Here is a 22935-nt window from a genome sequence, read left to right as displayed (position 1 = left end):
GATAAAAATGTAGGGTAAGATTCAGTGAATTCTTTAGCCACTAGACAGTATGAGAAATATGCACGAAGAAATACCATAGAAGGAAACTGCACACTTTTTTCTTATTTTTGAAGTAGGAATAGTAGGAAAAGAGCAGGGTTCGTGTTAAGATTTCTTCCTATAACAGTTTGGTGAAGAACTGCAAATATAGACAGGAATTAGGATGCGTCACTAGAAAGACATTAAAAAGGGCTTTTTTCTTATTAGTGCCATCTCATTTTTCTTTCCCTATCTAAACATGTCATCAGTTTAGTAGGAGGTTAAAATAACACGTCCTCAACCTAAATTGCAGTAAATGCTTTTTGTGTTTGGTACAGAAGTCTGGTAAGATTTGGTACACCTCCTGGTTTTGGGGGGGTGTCCAGAATGTTGGACAGAGCTGAGGCAGAGGTGCAAGGAACCCCAGGAAGGGGCTGCAGAGCAGGGGGCTCCTGTTCCCCCTGCAGGATGACCAGGGGCTTTCCCTGAATTTTAGGGTGAAGAGGGGTGGCCACATGTAGAATTTAAAAGCTTACAAAGGAAGGAGATATCAGAAGCAGTTTAACTCAGGATACAGTATTAAGAGTTTCTATTTTTTTTCACTATAAAAATTACAGTTTCAACAAGGAAACTGTGGAAGACCACTAAAGGGACAAGAAAGAGTCAGGAATTACAACAGTCACCTTTTTCAGTCCAGTAGTGATTTTTAAAAGTGTTCAAATGTTCAAACTGGCACCTGACACTTCTTGCTCTGTTAACAGTAAACAAACCCAATTAAAAATGGGCAATGAATTTAAGAGATTTCTCCAAAGAAGAAACACAAATGGCTAATATACATGTGTAAAGGTGCCCAACATCGTTAGTCATTGGGGAAATGCAAATCAAAAACCACAAGATACTCCTTCACACTCACTAGAAGGGTTACAGTAAAAAGAACAGAAAACAGCAAGTGTCGGCGAGGGTGCGGGTCAGCTGGAATCCTTGCAGCTGTGGATGGGAATGCAGAACGGTGCGGCTGCTGTGGAGAGTGGAACGGCATCTCCACAGAATCACCATGCAACTCAGCACGTCCAATTCCAGGTTTACACACAAAAGAACTGAAAGCCGGGACTTGAAGAGATGTTTGCACACAGATGTTCACAAAAGCTGAAGTGTGGAAACAACTCAAGTTTCCGCTGACAGGTGAACGCGTTACCCACATGCGGTCTAGCCGCACAACGGAACACTCTTCAGTCACAACAAGGAAAGAATTCCTGGCACACGCGGCGGCACAGATGAACCCCGAGCATATGACACTGGGTGAAGAAAGCCAGCTGCAAAAGTACAAATCCTGGATGAGTCCACTCACATCAGGAGTCTAGAGCAGTCAGATTCAGGGACAGAGAGCAGAGCTGAGGTTATCACGGGGAGAGTGGAGGGCAAATGGGGCAGCCCTGCTTGACGAAGACAGAGCTTCCGTCTGGGGCGATGACAAAGTTTTAGAAACAGTGCTGGCAGCTGCACAACATCCTGAATTGAATCAATGCTGCTCAATGGCATTATCAACTCAAAGGACATAAGTCTGAGCAAACTCCAGGAGACAGTGGGCAGGGCAGCCTGGCGTGCTGCAGTCCATGGGATCACAGGCTCAGACACGACTATAGCGACTGGACAACAAAACTGTAAAGTTTAAACAATGAATTTTGTTATACAGTATATTTTACCACATTTGAAGAAATTAATAACCCAGTATATAAAAAAACCATTGACTCACACACGTTAAGTGGGTGAGCTATACAGCACAGAATTACATCTCAATAAAGCTGGTTGAAAAAGTGTATTTAAATGCTTCAACGGCCACCTGACACACCCAACTTTGTGAAATCTAGGTTACAATAGCCTTTTTATTTTTAATAAAGATAAACTGCCAAGTAACGTGGAAATCTAAACACTGACAGTGGCAATCTAACGTCCATTTATGAGACAATGATCATACAATAGTCACACTCTAACTTGGGGAGAATTTTTAAAACAGCAAAACCTCCTTAGTATAGGCATTTTGGATTCTTACTACACTTCCTCTGACTGCAGTCAGTAAACCGTGCTGTTAAACCAAGCGACGTGGAAGCATTAAACCGCACGCAATTCAGCAGCCATGCCGTTCTTTCAGAGTAAAAGGCAACGCGGGATAAGGTGGCCATCTTATTACACAGAAGAATCACTTCGACAAGGGGACTTGTAATTAAAATTGCTACAGCTTGAAAACTCATAACAACGAATGAGATCAGCCTGCGTCTGTCGTCGCTGTAACTCAGGAGGGAGAGGCTGTGGTGAAGGAGCCGGACTACAACGCCGATAACTGCGACCACAGCGCGTCGCAGGGCCCCGAGCGAGCGGCTGTACTCACCGGCTCAGTGAGGGCGCTGTCCTTCTCTAGGAACTGCACCACGCAGTAGGCCAGCTGCGGCGAGAGAGACAGAGCGTTAGTGCTGCATGTTACCGTGAAGACGCTGCATCACCACCAGACACTTTCCCCTGGGGAGACGGGCCTGGGCGTGACCCATGCCCCCCACCTCCCACCCCGGGAGGGACTCTCAGGGAGGGACCCCAGGACCAATGTGTGACACAGGTCAACTGCAGAAGGAACATCAGGAAGCTGAAAAAAAAAAAAAAAACCACCCAGGAGATGGTCTTTTAGACAATACTGCCAAGTCAGCCCAGGGCTGGTGAGGACTTTCCTTGTGGCCTTTTGGAGACTATAATGGACAAGTAATCTAACTGCTGGGAAAAAAAAAAATTAAAATCTGTTTCCATCTTAAATCCCTAAACTATTAATTTCTAATATAGAACAACTAATGTGATAATAAATTGGTTGGATATAAAGATGTTACCAGTTAGTAGGAAACAGAGAAAAAACTCTAAGTAAAAATTTCCCAGGAAGCCAGAGGTACTAGAACAGCTGGGTTCCCCGGTGGCTCTGTTGGTAAAAAATCCACCTGTAATGTGGGAGACACAGGTTCGATCCCTGGGTCGGGAAGATCACCTGGAGCAGGAAATGGCAACCCACTCCGGTGTTCTTACCTGGAGAATCCCAAGGACAGAGGAGCCTGGAGGGCTGCAGTCCATGGGGTCACAAAGAGCTGGACACGATTTAGTTACTAAACCACCAACTACCACCAAAGAACACGCTTTCTGATGCCCTGAGGCACGCTCCCCGAGGGAGGCCCCACAGAGCGCGGGGGGTGTTTAGAACACACTTTCTGATGCCCTGAGGCACGCTCCCCGAGGGAGGCCCCACAGAACTCGGGGGGTGTGTCCTGGCTCTTGGACCCGAAACTTCCCAAGCTGCAGTCAGTGTGGCTTATTTCTGTCTACATGGAACTTAGAAGAAAAGGGTGAAGGAAAACCCAAATTTCCTGGGGGAAACGCAGCCAAACAACCAGTTAGAAACCATTTATGGATTAGTTTTTCAGTGTAATCGTAAACAGATTTTTACAAAGTTATAAAAACCCCACAGATTAAAAAAAAAAAACCAACTTTTTGTTTGGAAATATTTACTTTTTTATTCTTTTGGCTGCACCATGTGGCTTGGGGAATCTTAGTTCCCTGACCGGGGATCAAACCCGTGACCCCTACAGTGCAGGGCCCTAACCACCGGACCGCCGGGGAAGTCCCCAAACAACCTGTCTTCCTGCCACTTGACCAGCAGGCAGACACAGAGGTGTCGTCCTTGGGGTGTGAGGTTTCTATCCCGCCACAGGAAGTCTTCCTCCGAGAGGTCTTCCTTGACCCCTTCATTGTGTGAACCGCTCCCTTTTCGATACTGACAACCAATTTTCAAATTCTCCATTCTTGAGAACTTTCTGATATTCTTAAAAAGCAATCTCTTTTACTCCCTTATCCTTTCACTCATCATCGGAATCCTGACACCCAAGTCCACATGTGATGTAACAGAGAAAACACTCCCTGCTGGAGGCTGGGCTTCAACGTCCCAAGTTCACTGAGGTCCAAGCAGAGACGGCCACGCTCCCTCCCGAGGCCCCACCGACCGTCGAGGGAGGAGCCCTCACCTGAGGATGGTAGACGCTCAGAGACTTCACTTTGTGCAAAGGTAATAACACCTTCAATAAGAAAATCTTGTGCTCTTCTTTCAGTGGTAAGGCAAATCCGTTAATTATACTGCGAAAACAGAATTTATTCAAAGTTTGAATATTTATACAAATTCCAGGTTAAAAAACGTATCTCGCTGTTGTTTTTTTTTTTAAAGTTTTTGTGTTCACCATGAAAACCAGCAAGCAAATTATGAGTGTCAGAAAAAAGGAGGGCGGATAGTAGCAGAAATTAAAAGACTGTTAGGTCCCTTTCAGGAAGCAGAGTCATTTCTATCTTTGGAACTGCAGGGTGATTTAAAAATTCTGAGCTCACAGGTAGCTCCCCGGAGCAGCGGGAGCCTCTGGGGGCAAAACCTCCTCCGCCAGGCAGGGCCCTGAGACCCGCAGCTCGGGTGGGCACCAGCGCCTTCCTTCGGTCTCCACCATCGTTTGGAATTCTCACTCACTTCCCCAGAGAAATCCTCCCTCTCTAGTCCAGTGCTGGCAGAACAGAGTCTGCGTGTGCAGAGTGGGTGTCGTTTAAAAATCAACAAGAAAGCTGTTCCCTTCTGCAGGGAAAGGGGGTCCCCTGCTCTTAACCTCTAAGCTGAAGTTTTCATCTACAACATCTACTTGGCATTTTACGCTCAGGTAAGCTGCTGAGAGCCGCAGAAGCAGTTACAGCAGCTTCTCAACTGGTGCCTTGTTCATGAGCTGGCACGCTGGCGCTCAGGCAGATCAGTCTGCAGTGGCCGCTGGGGATGACCTGCGCGTTCAGGCAAGGGGACAGGAGAGGATCTCGTGTGTGGCGTGCGGGCTGTCTGGACACGTCAGCCTCGCAACAATCTCGGACATGAACACGATTACCTTCCCATTTTACAGGGAAGGAAACAGGAGGCGCGAGTGTTAAGTAAGGCCGGACAACAAGGGCGTCCGCTCTTGCGCTCACTGCACTCGCTGGGAGAGAGAACCCGGGGCCCTGTCAGAGGGGAGCTCGCCACCAGGACTGTCGTTTGCTTTATATTTTATCTGAAGTGGCGAGGGAAGTTGTTTTCAGAACGACTGGGCCTCAGTTTGCCAGATGGCAACACTGTTACAGTCTTCTAAAAGCTTTAGGAGTCACTAGATTGAACAGGAGGGTGGTTTCTTCCCTGCAGGACCCCTCAGAACCATTAGCTTCTAACGTGAACTGAATCCCCACGCGAGGTGTTGGGGAAAAAGCACTTTCGAGCTTATTCAGCCATGGAACCCTGAGGAACGCTGTTTGACAATCAGTGAGTTAGGAGGCCTGAGAGAAAACCTACTGGTTGTTGATTTAAAAAAAAAGATAGGAAGCAAGAACTCTACTTGGATTAAGACGATGACATTTTTGAAACGTTAGTTTATAAGAATACATATGAAAAATTTATAAAATCAAAGCAATTTGAAATACTAGTACTTACTCAATACCCCAAATGTATAATAAATGACCTATTCTTCTTCTAAGTGTCAGATGTAAACCTTCTTAATGTAGCTATTTTTAGCACTGCTCTTGAGGAAATAATTGAGATTGGGTTCCCATAGTAATGCTACCGAGGTATATACATGAAACAGAATCCACATATGGAACCATACGAATGGGAGAGTCCTGTCATTCAGTCTGATCCAAGGGCTCACCAGCTCCTGCCATTGAGGCTGATTTAAGTTCCTCTGGAGGACAGCCTGCACTGCCCTGCTCTGGGGAGGGGCGGTTGAACGCAGTGAACTGGATCGTTTTGGCATGAATCCCACCTAAGGCTGTTCACTGCCAATTAACAGAGAGACAGCTTACCTTCCCAATATTTCCAGTAATTCTGCTATGCCATTGTGATGCTCTGTTTCATAAATAAATCTGGAAAAAGCAAGATGTCACTTAGAATTAGAATACTGAAATCATGGCTGGAAAAGACAAAAATGCTCTGAAGAAGAAAACAAGGCTTTTAGAAGAAAACCACGTAGCCAGGCAATAAGAAGTGCCACAATTTGTGAACACCGCTCTGGGGGCACCGCTGATTGTTACCAGAGACTCCTCAAGGCCTGGATGTGCAATGCTCAGGAGGCAGGGAGCAGGGGCTCGCTCCCGTTTCTCCCGAATGTTTTATTTTGAAAGTTTCAAACATAAATTGGGAAGGATGTTTACAGTGAGCACTGCGTCTCAACCACCCGGATCTGACAACAAATAGCCTGCTGTTTGCGTTTATTTTTTTGCCACATCTCAAGCTAAGTTGACACCTGACTCAGTTTTAAAGCCTCCGATATTTAGCGTGGTCTCTGCAAAGGGTACAAGTTACTTCCTCACCATTGGGGCTGGCTCCCCTACTTCCTCCCTGACACCCCACGCTTTTCCTACGTTGCTTCAACTGCCATCTTCTGAAACCTCTGTCTGAGCAGCCGCTCCCTTGGGGTCCATGTGTGGTCCCTGGGGCTCCCAGAGCCCATGTCAGCCTGAGGCAGCGGACCAGGACTTATTGTTAACACAGCCCTGGTGTGAGGGCCAAGCCTGGCATCTGAGACACGACTGCTGAGTCTACTGGGGCCAGGGAGAGGGGCCAGGGCCAGGAAATAGGACAGTGACTTCTCTCCCCGAGGGTTCCCCAGGAACAGCCCACTGCCGCCCCACAACCTGGCTCACCTGGAGTCAGCCTAACCCAGAATACGCAGTGAATTCTGCCTGAAGCCAGAGGGGGCTGGTGTTTGAAAAACATTCCTGCCTAGCAGACAAAAACTACCAGTTTAGAGCCAGCTTCGGGCCAAAAATAAGTTCTCAATGAATAAAAATTTTCATTGTCCTTGTTTGAAACAAATGGAATAGTGACGGTAAGGTAAAGACCAGGTCAAACACAAAGTGTGACAGGCTTCCAAGGAGCAGGTCTAATGTCTCTAGATTTTGGAACCGATCTTTTAAAAATGGGGTCATGGGGCGGGGAGGGAATCCCTTTGGCTACAACAGAGGTGGGTGATGGGCAGGCAAGGCAGTCACGTGGAGGCCTGGACACCACCAGCTTGGACTGATCGGAGCTGAGCCCACAGGGACCTGGGTGAGAATCGCTGAGCAGCAGAGCATAGCAGTGGTTGCAGCACGGAGCTGAGGCAGGGGTGTGCCCGTGATGGATCGTGGTGGCCGGGCTGGTGAGAGCAAGGCTGCATGGTGTGCGGGGCCCGTGCCAGCCTCAGACACGCCAGCCCCACCGCCCTGCCGTGAGCCAGAAAGCCGGCCGCGAGGGAGCTCCAGCCTCCTCGGATGTCTACACGGGAGGCACTTCCACTCATGAACTCAAGGCTCCCTTCGCTTCATCTGTTTTACTGGAAATACTTAAAAACAGCTCAGATGTACAAGTTACATTTTTGTCCAGCACGACTGGCCCACTTCTGTTTCTATTCCTCTGTGTCCACCAGGCCGGCTGGGCAGGCAGCAGCAGGGCCAGGGTCCTAAAGCCTGAGAGCTCAGCTCTGGCTCCTGACGCTTGGAGGCAGCCAGGCCCCTAGGTGCCACCTGTGACCCAGCTCCACCAGTGCTGACATTTAAACAAGGGCTGCCTGGAGCCAGCATCTATTTTATTTTCCTAAATCAACTTTACTATCTTCTCATCAGTAAACTCTTAATTTGGATTACTTGATAGATATGGAGCAGGTACAGAAAAGAGAAGGTTTCCCTGGTGGCTCAGACGGTAAAGAGTCTGCCTGTAAATATGGGAGACCCAGGTTCGATCCCTGGGTTGGGAAGATCCCCTGGAGAAGGAAATGGCACCCCACTCCAGTATTCCTGCCTGGAGAATCCCATGGATGGAGGAGCCTGGCAGGCTACAGTCCATGGGGTTGCAAAGAGTCAGACATGACTGAGCGACATCACTTCACTTCACAGGAAAGAGAAAGCAAGCACAGCCCCCTTCCTTCTTTTGCAGAGAGGAGCAAGAGAGTGGGTGCAAAACGGGAGGCCGCCCTGAGGGTCCATGCAGAGCAGAGCCGCGGTGTTCCTTCCTCCTTCCGCACAAAGGAGCCAGGCCTCTCCCCACGCTGGGCTAAAACCTGCCTGTCAAGGACAGGGCCCCCCACAAACGGACACCATGCACCCCTCTCCTGGGGGGTGAGGCGCTCTGCACCTCACACAGAGGCGGAAGCTGCTCCCCCTCCAAGCTGGGCTGTGCTCACCTCCCCGTGTCGCTCTGACCCATACAAAGGGAAGAAACCAGCTTGCCCCTGGCCGAGGCCAGGCCCTGCGGGGCAGCGGCAGCCACTGCGGCCTCTACCTCGAGTTCCCAGGGCCTGGTGGGTCACCGGACGCAAGAGCCAGCAGACGGCTGACGGAAGCCCCCAGCTGCTGGGGACACGTCGGCAGCAGAGGCTGAGGCCCGGCTCTACCTGCCACCTAACCTTCGGGCTCCACCGGTGACCAAGATGGGCGAGAGCCCTCACCTGGAGCCGTCAGCCCTCAGCCGGGCAAGTGCCTGACTCAGCTGTGAAGACGCGGACTAGACTTGAGAAAGCACAGGCCTAGGTAGGGGCCTCACACAAGCAGCCTCGGGGAGAGGGGGCCGAGCGCGTCTCAGACCGTCTCGCAAGCCGCAGCGGCGCCATGTGGGGCGCCGCGAGCGGGGTGCAGCTCCTGGGCACCCTCTCCATCTTTCTCACATGAAGTGAGGAGCCGGTCTCGGCTATGGGACCCTGTGTCCCGCCCACCGTCTCAGCCCCTCTGCCTTCCCTGCTCGATCACGGCCACTAAAAAGGCCCCAGCCAGGCCGACCGGGGTGCTCTGCGCTGGTACCCCCGGGCCACCCTCTCCCACAAAATCCACGGGCCTTCCGACCTCACAGCGGATGCCTGTCGCTGAGCCACCCCTTACTGCTTCCAAGGGCACAGAAGGAACCACGCTAAGGGTTTTATCCACTGACATTTATGGGGCGCCCCCAGGAGCCGGGCGGGAAGCTGGAGCTGGAGATGCGAGACCAGCCTGCCCTCCCAGGAGACCAGACTACCTGCCACGCCAGGGCCTTCCTGGTGCGAGCCTGTTTCCAGAGCCCAAGAGGGTGAGGAGAAGGGCTGGTAGAAAACGGGAGGACGTGCGGGGCACCGGGGACTCGCCCAGAACCCACACCCGCTCATCAGAGGAGCATGCTGGCGTGGGAGTTGGCGGATCTAGGGGCGTTAGCACTCAGGTTCACAGAGGTGGAGGTGGGTGGGTGTGCGAAGGGAGAAGGGGGTCAAACTGAACACTTGGGGGACACTCCTCCCTGAACCCTGAGGCGGGGCCCTCCTCCAACAAACCAAGGCCAAGCCGGCCCCCGTGGACCTGCAGGCCTGGGGAGGCCCTGGTCACTGCTCTGCCTCACCCACTACTTCCAGCAGGGATGCCGCCAAAGAGCCCCTGCGCCAGTCCCCAACCTCCTCCTTCCACCAAGATCCACGGGGAAGCGTGAGCTGGTGTGGCTCTGGGTGGGTCCAGAGGGAGCCAGGCTTGCGGTAACCAGCCTGCTGAAAAGAGCTAGACCACAGGCTGGGGTGCAAGCCGGCTGGGGGGTGGTAGGGGGGTAGGGGAGCAGGCACAGAGCAAAGGGGCCCTGCCCGGCGCCGAGACAAGAGGTGTAGATGGGCCCCCAGCTGCACACAACAGGCCGGCTGCTCACAAACAGCCACTCCTCTTCAGCCTCTGAAGGAAAACGGTGAGGTTAAGTGTGATGGGACCATCGGCGTGCAAGAGGGGAAGGCCACCGTGCTCGGACTTACCTATAAAATATATTATTTATCTGTTTTCTGATGTAAGCTCTTAAGCCTAAGAATTTTCCATAGATTCTGTGAAGGGTAGTTTTGAGAAAATCTCTCTCGCGAGGATCTTCACTGTCAAAGAGCTCTAAAAGCTTCAAGGAGAAAAAGACACTCAGTGACACGGTAATTCTCTCTGGGTGGATTACGCAATTTGTAGCTTCAGCTAATCTGGGCCTTACCTGCAATACAAATTTCTGATCAATATACTTCTTCGCTATATTAGGTTGGAAATCTGGAGACTCTAAAAGTCTTAAGAAAAACTCATAAACAAGCTAGGAGGGAAAAGAAAAAACAAGTGAGTCAAATAACACGGTATTTCATTAAATGGAGATTTCACAGTATACTATGAGTTGAATCTCTGTCTGCAAATACTAACCTTAACAAAACCACAGGCACGTATCTGAAGAATCCACATCAAAGCATGTGGCTTGATTATACTGAGGATGGTAACTGCTTTACTTATAAGAACCACGGACTATACCCTTCTGCGGCATCTACACAGTGATGGCCACGGCTGAGGTCGCCCCTGCTTGGAGCCCACAGTGCACAGAAGCCACAGCCCAGGCTGGGACCAGACTCCAGGTTGGATTCGCAGGTCCCATCACCCCCACGGTCCTGGCGGAAGGCCGGGCGCACAGGACGTTGGGACCCCTGCATGAATGGGCTGCAGGCTGTCACGGTCACACACGGCACTGAGGGCAGGGTGCTCTGCCTCTGGCCCCTCCTGTCTGCTCCCCATCGAGCTCCTTCCCAGGGTGTTTAGCTCCCCGACTGCCCTCCTTCAGCCGACCCAGACCTCCCGATGTAGCTCGTAGGGCTGGCGCCCTGCCCAAGCCACCTCTTTCTTCACTAATGTGTAGGAAAACAGCATCCGTCAAGCAGGTGGGTCCTGGGACACATTGCAGGTAACAGTAAGTCCGAGGACCAAGACAGAAATGTCTGCATAAGACCCGCGACCTCAGCTCTTCGGTCACTTCCACTGAAAATATACTGACAGTTCTGTAGCTTTGTAGTTTCTGTAATGTCTCCAAACAAACAAGAACCTTTTTCTGCTACAACACTGCTCTCGGATGTGAAGGTCTGCAGGGTTGTGACACCAAAGGTCAGAGGCCTCCCCGCTCCCCACCCCGGGACCAGCTGGGCGTGGGCTCCGGTGGAGAAACCACCACGTCCCACCCCTCTGCTTCTGAGGCACCTGCGACCCCGTACCTGCAGGTGAGGCCAGGCTGCTTCTAACGTTGGCTCATCTTCCTCTGGGTCAAATTCTGCTCCCGTGGGGTTGGAGGAAGGTGGTAACGTTCGAAACATGTTAACTGCAAACTAAAATCCACATATTTTATAATTATGACCAGGATATTAAAACAATTTCCAGAGACATGTAGTAGACATCTACAACAATCTCAAGGCATTCTAACGGCAGCTGCCTCCTGTGGCGATCGGGCTCGTCTTAGTCTCAATGTTCAGAAGCGGTGTGGGTCTCTTGACCCTGGGTCAACGCCGCAGCCGGACCCGAGGCCGTGACAGCCTACACCGAGGTCCCTGCCTGACTTCCGGAAAGCCAGCAGTAATAGATGCCGCCCGGCAGGGATGACACCTGTTTCAGAACACAGAGAGAGTTCCGAGAGCTAGTGAGAAAAGCTGAGATCACAAAGGAAACCGTGGAGATCCAAGAACTGCAAACGGGGAGGAAACGGCAGAGGTCGTGTTGCACTGGACGCCGTGCGCACCTTCTGGAGTCCTCCGCAGGGACAGGGACAAGAGAGGCCACAGTGACGACACGGTGGTCCCCGGGTGGGCGGCCAGAGGAGCCTTTCCAGAGAAAGGGCTGCAGGGTTGGCAAGGAGAGGAGGACAGGCTCCTCTCGCAGGACAGCCCGGCACCGCGCCAGGATGGGACACACAGACGGGAGAGTCCTCTGGGGTCTGGGTGATCCCCCCGTGTGACTCTGCCCTCTGCTCTATTCTCCTCCTGCACTGTCCGTCACCATGCGCCCCCAGCCCAGGCTCTGATTCACCTCAATTTTATAAACACCAGTGGGCTTTACGACACGTTTTCTATACAAAATCTAGGGTTCTTGGGCGCACAGGGGCCCTCATGGTTAACAAGCATAAGGCACAACATATACTGATAGATTCCTGATACAAAGAAAAGTTTAGTTCTTCTCTATCTCCAATTTATAACCTATTTTTCTTTTGTGGTCAGTTTATTTCTAAAAAATTTCTGGTTTGTGTGGCTGCGTCGGGTTTTGGTTGTGGTGCTTGGGATCTTCTGTTGGGGCACACGGACTCCCTAGTTGCGGAGACAGGCTCAGCAGTTGCGGTACTTGCCCTTCAGGTGCTCTGGGGCACCACAGCTCCCCAGCCAGGGACTGAACTCACGTCCCTGGCATTGCAAGGCGTATTCCTAACCACTGGCCCACAAGGGAAGTCCCCTCATAGTTATCAGTTTAAATGTTACCAGTGATCTCACCAAATCTTTGAGCCACCTACACCAGTTAACAGAGCTCGACTCTAGGGATCAAAAGAAGCCCTCTGTCCCTGCAACCCAGATGCACAGAATCAAAACCCCCCAACCTACAAGGCAGAATCCCACTCCAGGGCAACAGTGAGGGTCTCTGCAGGGTGTTCAGAGCAAACCTGGCTCTTCAGAGAACAGCCTTGTAGAGACCAAGCGAAAACTCCAAGGCATCTGTTTTGGCTCGTCCTGTTTTTCTGTAATACCATTTTCCACAAACAAACACAGTCACTCCCCATATCAGGGGCTCCAGAAGCCCCAACACCAAAAGTCTGCTCTCTAAGTTGTGTGAGAGGAGCTCACATAGGTGGTCCAGGAACAGGAGGAACAAAGAATGGCTGGAACAAGGAACCAAAAGCCAGAAACAACTAAAACGATTTGCTAAAAATATGAGTAGTATTGTGGCTTGTGGCTCAGCTGGTAAAGAATCCTGCATCTGTGATGCAGGAGGCCTGGATTCGATCTCTGGGTTGGGAAGACCCCCTGGAGAAGGGAAAGGCAACCCACTCCAGTGTCCTGACCTAGAGAATTCCAAGAACTGCAAGGACACGCATGGGTCGTAAACAGTCAGACAGGACTGAGCGACTCTCACTATCACTCTCCTAAGATAAAAGTGAAAAGAGGCGGTGCTCTGGAACCTGTGGACGGGGTGTGCGCACAGGGCCCAGAAGAGGCCTCCCAAACAACAGGTGACCGCAGAGCAGATGCTGGGACAGCTGTGGCCAGGTTGAAGGGGCAAGTCCTCTGTCGCTGGCCCCCAGGTCCCTGGTCCCAAAGCCCACGCTACAGAGCGAGGGGACGTGAGGTGCCCGCCCACTAAGGAGAGGCGAACTCGTCTCCTCTGGGCCTGTGAGGTGGGGCGCGGTCAGCAGAACCAGCTCGGTCACCACCTCTGGCCACTCCTCCTCCAAGGCTGCGGGGTGCGAGAGGACAGGAGCAGAACGGAGCCGGGGGGCCTTCGTGGCATTCCCGGGCCAGGCTTCCCAAGCCTCTCCCTGAGAGCCACTGGCTGGGGGGGTCCCAGAAATTGGGCCTAGGAGTCCTGGATCTGGCGGGGAGGTGTCTGTGAACACACTCCGCCCTCCTCTCTGGGAGACCTGCTGGTGGGCCCGTGATGTTGGGGTACAGGGCACCTAGAGGGGAGCACAGGGGCCACAGAGGTCAAAGGGGAGAGAGGAGTGGCTAGCTCGCCTGGATAGGGGCTGGAGGCTGGGACACATGGGGAGATGGCTGCCCCTCAGAGGGGGTCTCCGGGGAAGCCCAACATTCCCCAGAGCACAGATGCCCCCGGGAGGGGTGGCGACCCGGGCAGAGGCCAGGCTGCAGGACGGCAGGCACAGGCCCTGCTCAGGGGATTAGGTGGGCATGGTGAGGTTCTGAGCCGGGGGTTGAGTGTTAAACCAGGTGTGACAGCTGTAACCAGAGGAGCAAGAAAGGGAGGCATGACAGACTGTGGTTAAGGCAATGGCTGAAAAAAAAAAAGCATACCCGGCTGACAGCTTAGTATTGACACTATTCAATCCAACAGTGATCTGACTGTCACTGTGATGGCATTTAGTCACTGTGGTCACACCTAGATCAGCTGACTTTAAGGAAAGATTACCCTCGAGAATGAGGGTGGGCCTCATCCACGCAGTTAGAAGTCTTCTAAGAGCAAAACCAGCTTCACTGAGGAAGAAGCAAGGCCACGGTGTGCGACAGCGGCAGCGCCCGCCCCCTTGGGTTCAGGTCTGCCCCGCTGGACGCCATGTGTCCTGAGACAGAGCCTCCAAAGCCCACCCACCCACCCACGCGTCCATCTGCTCCTCTCTCTCTGCTCTAGCTTACTGGTTCTGCTTCTCTGGAGGAACTCTGACTGATCCATCCTTGGGGCCTGCAAGGGGCTGCAGACCAAGTTGGTTTGAACACAAAAGTCCCCCTTTCAGTGTCCTGTGAGGATGACCATCTTCAGTCCAGGAAGTTTTACTACTGGCCAGCTCCAATGGATATGAAAATTATTTGTTTCACGCAACAACAAAAACCTCACACTAATTTCTACCCTCCTTTCCTACCACATTTCATTGCACTGATTTAATGATCTAGAAAAGACTAAAGACATTAAAAACTAAAACACAGATAAAAGAGCTGCTGCTGCTGCTGCTGCTGCTGCTAAGTCGCTTCAGTCGTGTCCAACCCTGTGCGACCCCATAGATGGCAGCCCACCAGGCTCCCCCGTCCCTAGGATTCTCCAGGCAAGAACACTGGAGTGGGTTGCCATTTCCTTCTCCAATGCATGAAAGTGAAAGTGAAGTTGCTCAGTCGTGTCGACTCTTAGCGACCCCATGGACTGCAGCCTACCAGGCTCTCCTGTCCATGGGATTTTCCAGGCAAGAGCAAAAAGTAAAAAGAGCCTACCATGCTCTCCCGTCCATGGGATTTTCTGCAAAGAGCAGAAGGCAAAAAAAACCACACAAAAAACAGGCCACCTTGAGCTACCCTCAGGTTTCCAACCCACCAACATTTCTTAGCCCAACAGCTTCAGGGGTCAAATGAGTTGAGCACCGTGGTCTGTCATCCCTGTGCTGTCCAGATGTGTGGAGTTTAGCTTTAGCACTATAGAAGGCGATCATTGCCAACATCACGCCATGGAAATCAGAGGGAATCCATTTCTGCCGTTAAGTCTAGAAGCCTTAGATCTGGTGCAGATCATGCAGACCAACTCCCCCACAGCCTCTCAGCGTGCACCCCGATCCGGGCACACAGAGCCGGAATCAGGTCTTGGACATAAAGGTGCAGCGTGGCCTCAGGGAGCAGCCTCCCTGGGCCCTCTTCTCACTCAAGAGCAGGACCCGAGACTCAACAGCCTACTCAAGCCTTGGTTTTCTGACCTGCAGAAAGAGAGTAAACCCCTGCTTTGCATGGGGCATGTGAGAAACAGACGTTGTGACGTGTGCAGGCGTGCACAGCCCCCCACGCACAGCGTGGACTGACCGTGCCGTAGGAAGCACCTGCTTTGACAGCTCTCCCGACATTCTACTTTCAGTATTTAAATGACCCTGGAGATGCTCTTCTCCCAGGTGCCAAATTTACTGAGTAAACACAAACCAAAATGGCTCAAGAGGCGAGTTTATGGAAAAGTCTCACCATTTAGCGGTCACATGCACGCTTTCTGTACCTGTGATACTGCCCGCCAGTGGGTGAAGTGATGAAACACTCGCGCTGTGAGACACCTGCAGTACAGTAGACAATATAAAGGTTTAAGACAGGAAGGGACACACTCCAAAAAGGAACACTGATAATCTGATTCAGAGACGAGGAAAGAAAGGCTGATTATTCAGTTCTCTGCTTAAAACCACAAGGGTTCTCTACTGCTACTGATTCTGTTTTATTCATATCACTAGGATTTATAAAGATGAGTCCACCAAAGGCCAAATTACAGCCCTTCCTCCTGTAATAGGAAGGCCAGGCTCTGAGGGTCATATTGCTAAGAGATACATTTTGGGGGTAGGGGGTAATGGAGCCCTTCCACGTTATATTTTAAACGGCAAGCTGTTATTTGACTGCAAATTATATAACTGGGAAAACCAACAGAGGCAAAGACCAGAGCATCATAGCTGGACCACCCATACGAAAACCAAAATCACACACCTAACAGCAACAGCCTCTCCATCAACAGCAGGTAATGAGGAAACAGCCTCTCCACCAACAGCAGGTAATGAGGAAACATGATTAATAGGTGGACCCCAGGTATGTGGCCACAAAAACGACCAAGGGCCTGGGAACTCACAAGTCAGTTACAAGGCCTCAGAGCATGAAAACCCTAGGAAAGGCACTAAAGAATACCCGAACAAACAAGGACCCTTCCCTTTGCTGGTATGAGATGACATCGTATCACAAAGATGTAACTTTTCCACAAAGCAATTCATACTTTGAAAGCAATCGTAGTAACTCTAACTGACTTTTTAGGGGGCTAATAAAAATCTCAGTAGCACTCTTAAAGAGAAAAACCATCCCTTGCCTCACTTGTAAAATGAGATCAGTCTGGTTTCACAGCAGAATTCAGGTGTCGTCCTGGGGAACATCTGCTTGACTTTGACCCTCCAGTGCCCGCCGCAGCGCCCAGCACCTGGTAGGGCCTCAAAAACCTGCTGAGAGCAAGTGGGTCCTCTGGGAAAAGCACTGACCAGTCACCTTATTAACTGCAACACCAAGTAATCACCTGGAAACTGTGAAAATGTCCCAATTAAGCCTTAGCTCTCCACTGCAGCATCATTTCATCAGGGGAACCTCTCCTGACCTTCAAATCGGGCCCCTGAGTTTAAGCTCTTCCATCATCCTGCCCCTCTCTTCACGATCTGTGTCTCAAATATAACTGGATGGCTGGGTAATTCCTGGTCTAATGTCTTTCCCCCGGTGCCGCTTTCCAAGGCCCATCACTTCACGTGGCACAGAACGAGCATTCTGTTAACATGGGTGGGGGCAGTGAAGTTGGGTCCCCTCCTCCAGGAATCGACATCACTACTTCCTCTAAGTGAGAGCTGCTTTCAAAGGATGCAGCTCTACCTCCAAATAGACGGCCGGATGAAGGAACCACAAGCTGAACTCTTACTGTGAACAGCCGGTTATTCTTACGGTCAAATATGTTCTTAATCAAAGTTAAAGCTATGGAGATAAATCTCTACAAGTCTTCACAGAATACTTAAATAAAGGAAATTTACTCTCACATTTTCAAACAACATACATTTAAATTTTATGACTATTTCACTATTAAGGGTATAATAGCATCCTCGGAGAAGGCAATGGCAACCCACTCCAGTACTCTTGCCTGGAAAATCCCATAGACGGAGGAGCCTGGTAGGCTGCAGTCCATGGGGTTGCTAAGAGTCGGATACGACTGAGCGACTTCACTCTCACTTTTCACTTTCCTGCATTGGAGAAGGAAATGGCAACCCACTCCAGTGTTCTTGCCCGGAGAATCCCAGGGATGGGGGAGCCTGGTGGGCTGCCGTCTATGGGGTCGCACAGAGTCGGACACAACTGAAGCGACTTAGCAGCAGGAGCAGCAGCAGCATCTTCTTCAAATGAAAATATGCTAGTCATTTATAGTTATGCATATAAATTTATTCTTTAGTTTTTATTTTTTGAACTTCAGAACAGAACATTTACTTACAAAAGATAACCACTAATCTGCAATACTTATAGTTCAAAAGATAACATTGCAAATGGAAGTTTCTCCTAAGCTGTTTACTCTGGACCTAAGGTGACTTTTATATAGCTTCTGAACGATGTATTCCCCAGTATCTTGCTATGAAAAACCTCAACGATAAACAGCTGAATTTCACAGTGAATAACTATACAGCTACCAATTAAATTTTACCATTAACATCCTTATACATCACATACATTGATTTTTTTTTTTTTTGCAATAAGTTGTGAAAAAGTTTAGGAAAGCTTTGGAATGGCAAAACTATATATTCTGCATTTAACATGAGAGAAATGAACTGAAAAGGGAAGCTTAAGAGCTAAAGTATTTATCTCCTGGTCATGTATGCATAACCAACCATCTTCGTGCTACGTGCCATCTCCACTGACTAGATGTACACAGCTACACAATTATAAATTGTGCACATAACCTTTAATTAGTTCATTTTTTAGAATCACTGCTGGACCACCTGTGAGGATGCAGTTACAAACCGACTGAGTATCTATTATAACGAAGCAGAGACTTATACTTTCTGACAAGACACAGTAACAGAAATGGGATTTGCCCTACTTCCTGAAACAACCAAAAAAAACTAAGCTAAAACATATGGAATAACGGTTTGCAAGGCATGGATTTCAGGCAGTGAAAGACAGAGATTCCTGAGAGATGGGAAGCAAATGCCCAGCTTTCTCCTTCAACAGAATTCCCAGGTTGCAGCACGGGCAGAAAGAACCCGGGTGCCGTTCAGCAGACACAGGTGTTGGAATTTGCAAGGCACAGTCCAAGAGAGGACAGAGCTGCACAGAGACAACTCCAGAGAGTGCAGCGGCCTCCTTAAGCTATTCAGCAGGGGACTGGCCAGCACATCTGTGTCAGAAGACGACTGGAGCCTGCAAAAGCAACACCTGAAAAGAGCAGAGACCCAGTGCTCACCCAGGGCCAGCAGCAGCGCCTGTTCCCACCAAGCAGACTGGAAGAATTCATTAATTCATGGAGTACTGGGCTCATCATCGGGGGGGGGGGGGTCTCATCTCAGTAGGGGGGATAATTAGCCGCAGAGTGACTATGACCGCAGGCCTTCCTTGTTCAGTTGCCGTGTCTGACTCTTTGCGACCCCATGGACTGAAGCACTCCAGGGTGCCCTGTCCTTCACCATCTCTTGGAGTTTGCTCAAATTCATGCCCACTGAGTTGGTGATGCTATCCAACCATCTCATCCTCTGGTGTTCCCTTTTCCTTTTGCCTTTGATCTTTCCCAGCATCAGGGTCTTTTCCAATGAGTCAGCTCATTAGTCCTTCCTGCTGCTGCTGCTAAGTTGCTTCAGTCATGTCCAACTCTGTGCGACCCCACAGACGGCAGCCCACCAGGCTCCCCCGTCCCTGGGATTCTCCAGGCAAGAACACTGGAGTGGGTTGCCATTTCCTTCTCTAGTGCATGAAAGTGAAACGTGAAAGTGAAGTCGCTCAGTCGCTCAGTCGGGTCACTCTTAGCGACCCCATGGACTGCAGCCCACCAGGCTCCTCCGTCCATGGGATTTTCCAGGCAAGAGTACTGGCCACTGCCACTACCTTCTCCTTAGTCCTTCCTAACACCTCTTAAAAGCAAGAATCAAAAGGATCAAACTGTTTGCAAGTAACTTAACTGCATCCAAAGCAAAGCTCCAGAACATTAGCAGAAATGAGTAAGTATGCAGTATTCATCAAGACAAAATCCACATAGTCAGGCATCCAATGAAAAATTAATTACCAGACACATAAAGCAGCATGAATGATACAATCTGTAACAAGAAGGAAAACCAATCAATTGAACATACCTGGGACTGACACAATGGCAGAATTAACAGATAAGGCTAAAACAACATTCTGTGTTTATAAAGTTAGGTGGAAACACGAACATATAGAAAAGACATAAACTATATGAGATGAAGACGACAATGTGAGATGAAAAATTCACTGGGTGGGAATTAACAAAAAAGCGTAGACACTGCAGAAAATTACTGAACTTGAAGACAACAAAGGGAATCATCAAATGAAACACATGGAAAAAAAATACAATGCTAAAGAGAAAAAGAGCACCCGTGAGCTGTGGGACAACTCTCAGAGGCCTAACACACACGCTACTGGGGTCTCTAAAGGAGTACGGTACAGGGGGCAGAAAAAAGTGTCTGCAGAGATAAGGGCCAAATACTTTCGCAAATTTGATAAAAATTATAAATGAACTCCAAACACAAGAGAAAGAAGAAAACTACACCAAGGCCCATCGTAATCAAGGTGCTTGATTAAAAAGAATAAAAGAAAAAGATCGTAAAAAGCAGCCAGAGGGGGAAAAAAAGATAGACTAGGTTCAAAGGAACAGAGACAGGAAAGGCAGCCGACTTCTCATGAAAAACGATGCAAGCAGGAAGAGAGTGTAGCACAATTTTTTAAGGATTAAACTCTGACCTGCTGCTCTACACCCATCAGAGGTATTATGGGTTCAGCTCCAGAGCACTGCAATAAAGTGAATATCAAAATAAAGCGAGTCACACGAGGTTGTTGGTTTCCCAGTGCCTATAAAAGTTATATTGAAACCATATTATAGTATATTAAGTGTACAATAGCCTTATGTCTAAAAATGCTAACCATTATCTGAGCCTTCAGAGAGTCATAATCTTTTTGCTGGTGGAGGGTTTGAAATATTTTGAGAATTACCAAAGTGTGACACCAGGACACAAAGTGGGCAGAATGGTTGGGAAAATGGTGCCAGTAGAGTTGCCTGTCACAGGACGGCCACAGATCTTCAATGTGTCACAAACACAGGGCCCACAAAGTGTAATAAAATGAAGCACAATGAAATGAGGTACGCCTGCATATCCTTCAAAATCAAAGGCAAAAGAATGACTTTCTCAGGCAAACAGACGCTAGAAGAATTAACCGCTGGTAGACCTCAGGGGTGGGCTTCCCTGATAGCTCAGCTGGTAAAGAATCCACCTGCAAAGCAGGAGGCTCCGGTTCGATTCCTGGGTTGGGAAGATCCCCTCAAGGAGGGCATGGCAACCCACTCCAGTACTCTTGCCTGGAGAACCCTGATGAACAGAGGATCCTGGTGGGCTATCGTCTATGGAGTCGCAAAGAATAGGACACAACTGAGCGACTATCCTGGAGAAGGCAATGGCATCCCACTCCAGTACTCTTGCCTGGAAAATCCCATGGATGGAGGAGCCTGGCAGGCTGCAGTCCATGGGGTCGCTGGGAGTCGGACACGACTGAGCAACTTCACTTTCACTTTTCACTTTTATGCATTGGAGAAGGAAATGGCAACCCACTCCAGTGTTCTTGCCTGGAGAATCCCAGGGATGGGGGAGCCTGGTGGGCTGCCGTCTATGGGGTCACACAGAGTCGGACATGACTGAGGTGACTCAGCAGCAGCAGCAGAGTGACTATCCATAGCGCAGCACAGATCTCAGAGGCAAAGAACCCACCCGCCAAACAGGAGATGTGGGCTCGATCCCTGGGTTGGGAAGGTCCCCTGGAGAAGGAAAAGGCAACCCACTCCAGTGTTCTTGCCTGGGAAATCCCTTGGACAGAGGAGCCTGGTGGGCTATAGTCCCCATAGGGTTGCAAAGAGTCGGAAACAACTTAGCGACTAAACAACAACACACATCCACTACAAGAGAAATTTAAGAAAGTCCTTCAAGCAGAAGAAAACTGGTATCAGATGGATATTGGAATGAAGAATACTGAAAATGGCAATTATTTGGATAAGTATAAGAGGGTTTAGGGATTGGGGGCAGGAGAAGGGGATGACAGAGGATGAGATGGCTGGATGGCATCACTGACTCGATGGACGTGAGTCTGAGTGAACTCCGGGAGTTGGTGATGGACAGGGAGGCCTGGCGTGCTGCGATTCATGGGGTCGCAAAAAGTCGGACACGACTGAGTTACTGAACTGAACTGAACTGAACTGAAGAGGGTTTAAGAAATAGAGGAAAACAATAGAATGGGAAAGACTAGAGATCTCTTCAAGGGAACATTTCATGCAAAGATGGACTCGATAAAGGACAAAATGGTAGGGACCTAACAGAAGCAGAAGATATTAAGAAGAGGTGGCAAGAATACACAGAAGAACTGTACAAAAAAGATCTTCATGACCCAGATAATCACGATGGTGTGATCACTCACCTAGAGCCAAACATCCTGGAATGTGAAGTTAAGTGGGCCTTAGGAAGCACCAATACAAACAAAGCTAGTGGAGGTGATGGAATTCCAGTGGAGCTATTTGAAATCCTAAAAGATGACGCTGTGAAAGTGCTGCACTCAATATGGCAGCAAATTTGGAGAACTCAGCAGTGGCCACAGAACTGAAAAAGGTCAGTTTTCATCCCAATCCCAAAGAAAGGCAATGCCAAAGAATGCTCAAACTACCGCACAATTGCACTCATCTCACATGCTAGTGAAGGAAAGGCCAACCCACTTCAGTATTCTTGCCTGGAGAACTCCATGGACGGAGGAGCTTGGTGGGCTACAGTCCACGGGTCGCAAAGAGTCGGACACGACTGAGCGACTTCACTTGCACTTTCACACGCTAGTAAAGCGATGCTTAAAATTCTCCAAGCCAGGCTTCAGCAATGCATGAACTGTGAACTTCCAGATGTTCAAGCTGGTTTTAGAAAAAGCAGAGGAACCAGAGATCAAATTGCCAACATCCGCTGGATCATCGAAAAAGCAAGAGAGTTCCAGAAAAATACCTATTTCTGCTTTATTGACTATGCCAAAGCCTTTGACTGCGTGGATCATAATAAACTGTGGAAAATTCTGAAAGAGATGGGAATACCAGACCACCTGACCTGCCTCTTGAGAAACCTGTATGCAGGTCAGGAAGCAACAGTCAGAACTGGACATGGAACAACAGACTGGTTCAAAAGGAGTACATCAAGGCTGTATATTGTCACCCTGCTTATTTAACTTATATGCAGAGTACATCATGAGAAATGCTGGGCTGGAAGAAGCACAAGCTGGAATCAAGATTGCTGGGAGAAATATCAATAACTTTAGATATGCAGATGACACCACCCTTGTGGCAGAAAGTGAAGAAGAACTAAAGAGGCTCTTGATGAAAGTGAAAAAGATGAGGGAAAAAGTTGGCTTAAAGCTCAGCATTCAGAAAACGAAGATCATGGCATCCGGTCCCATCACTTCCTGGCAAATAGATGGGGAAACAGTGGAAACAGTGGCTGACTTTATTTTTCTGGGCTCCAAAATCACTGCAGATGGTGATTGCAGCCATGAAATTAAAAGACGCTTACTCCTTGGAAGGAAAGTTATGACCAACCTAGACAGCATATTAAAAAGCAGAGACATTACTTAAAAAGCAGAGAGTCAGCAAAGGTCTGTC

The 22935-nt window shown here is 49.5% G+C and overlaps 1 protein-coding gene across 9 annotated transcripts in view; it reads right to left on the bottom strand.

Annotated features, from left to right (window-relative positions):
* Positions 1-22935, bottom strand: part of PPP2R5C (protein phosphatase 2 regulatory subunit B'gamma) — a 139694-nt gene that overhangs the window by 23019 nt on the left and 93740 nt on the right. For all 9 annotated transcript variants that reach the window (XM_018066070.1, XM_018066062.1, XM_018066065.1 and 6 more), the window contains 6 exons: positions 11076-11186; positions 10046-10138; positions 9828-9958; positions 5899-5958; positions 4068-4176; positions 2405-2458 (listed from right to left, as the gene is read on the bottom strand). In XM_018066070.1, the coding sequence (XP_017921559.1) occupies positions 2405-2458; positions 4068-4176; positions 5899-5958; positions 9828-9958; positions 10046-10138; positions 11076-11186 (558 nt within the window). The remainder of the gene's footprint in view (positions 1-2404; positions 2459-4067; positions 4177-5898; positions 5959-9827; positions 9959-10045; positions 10139-11075; positions 11187-22935) is intronic.

Source organism: Capra hircus, chromosome 21, assembly GCF_001704415.2.
Source record: "Capra hircus breed San Clemente chromosome 21, ASM170441v1, whole genome shotgun sequence".
NCBI lineage: Eukaryota > Metazoa > Chordata > Mammalia > Artiodactyla > Bovidae > Capra > Capra hircus.
The sequence above is the reverse complement of the archived record's forward strand: the minus strand, read 5'-3'. Positions and strand labels throughout refer to the sequence as shown.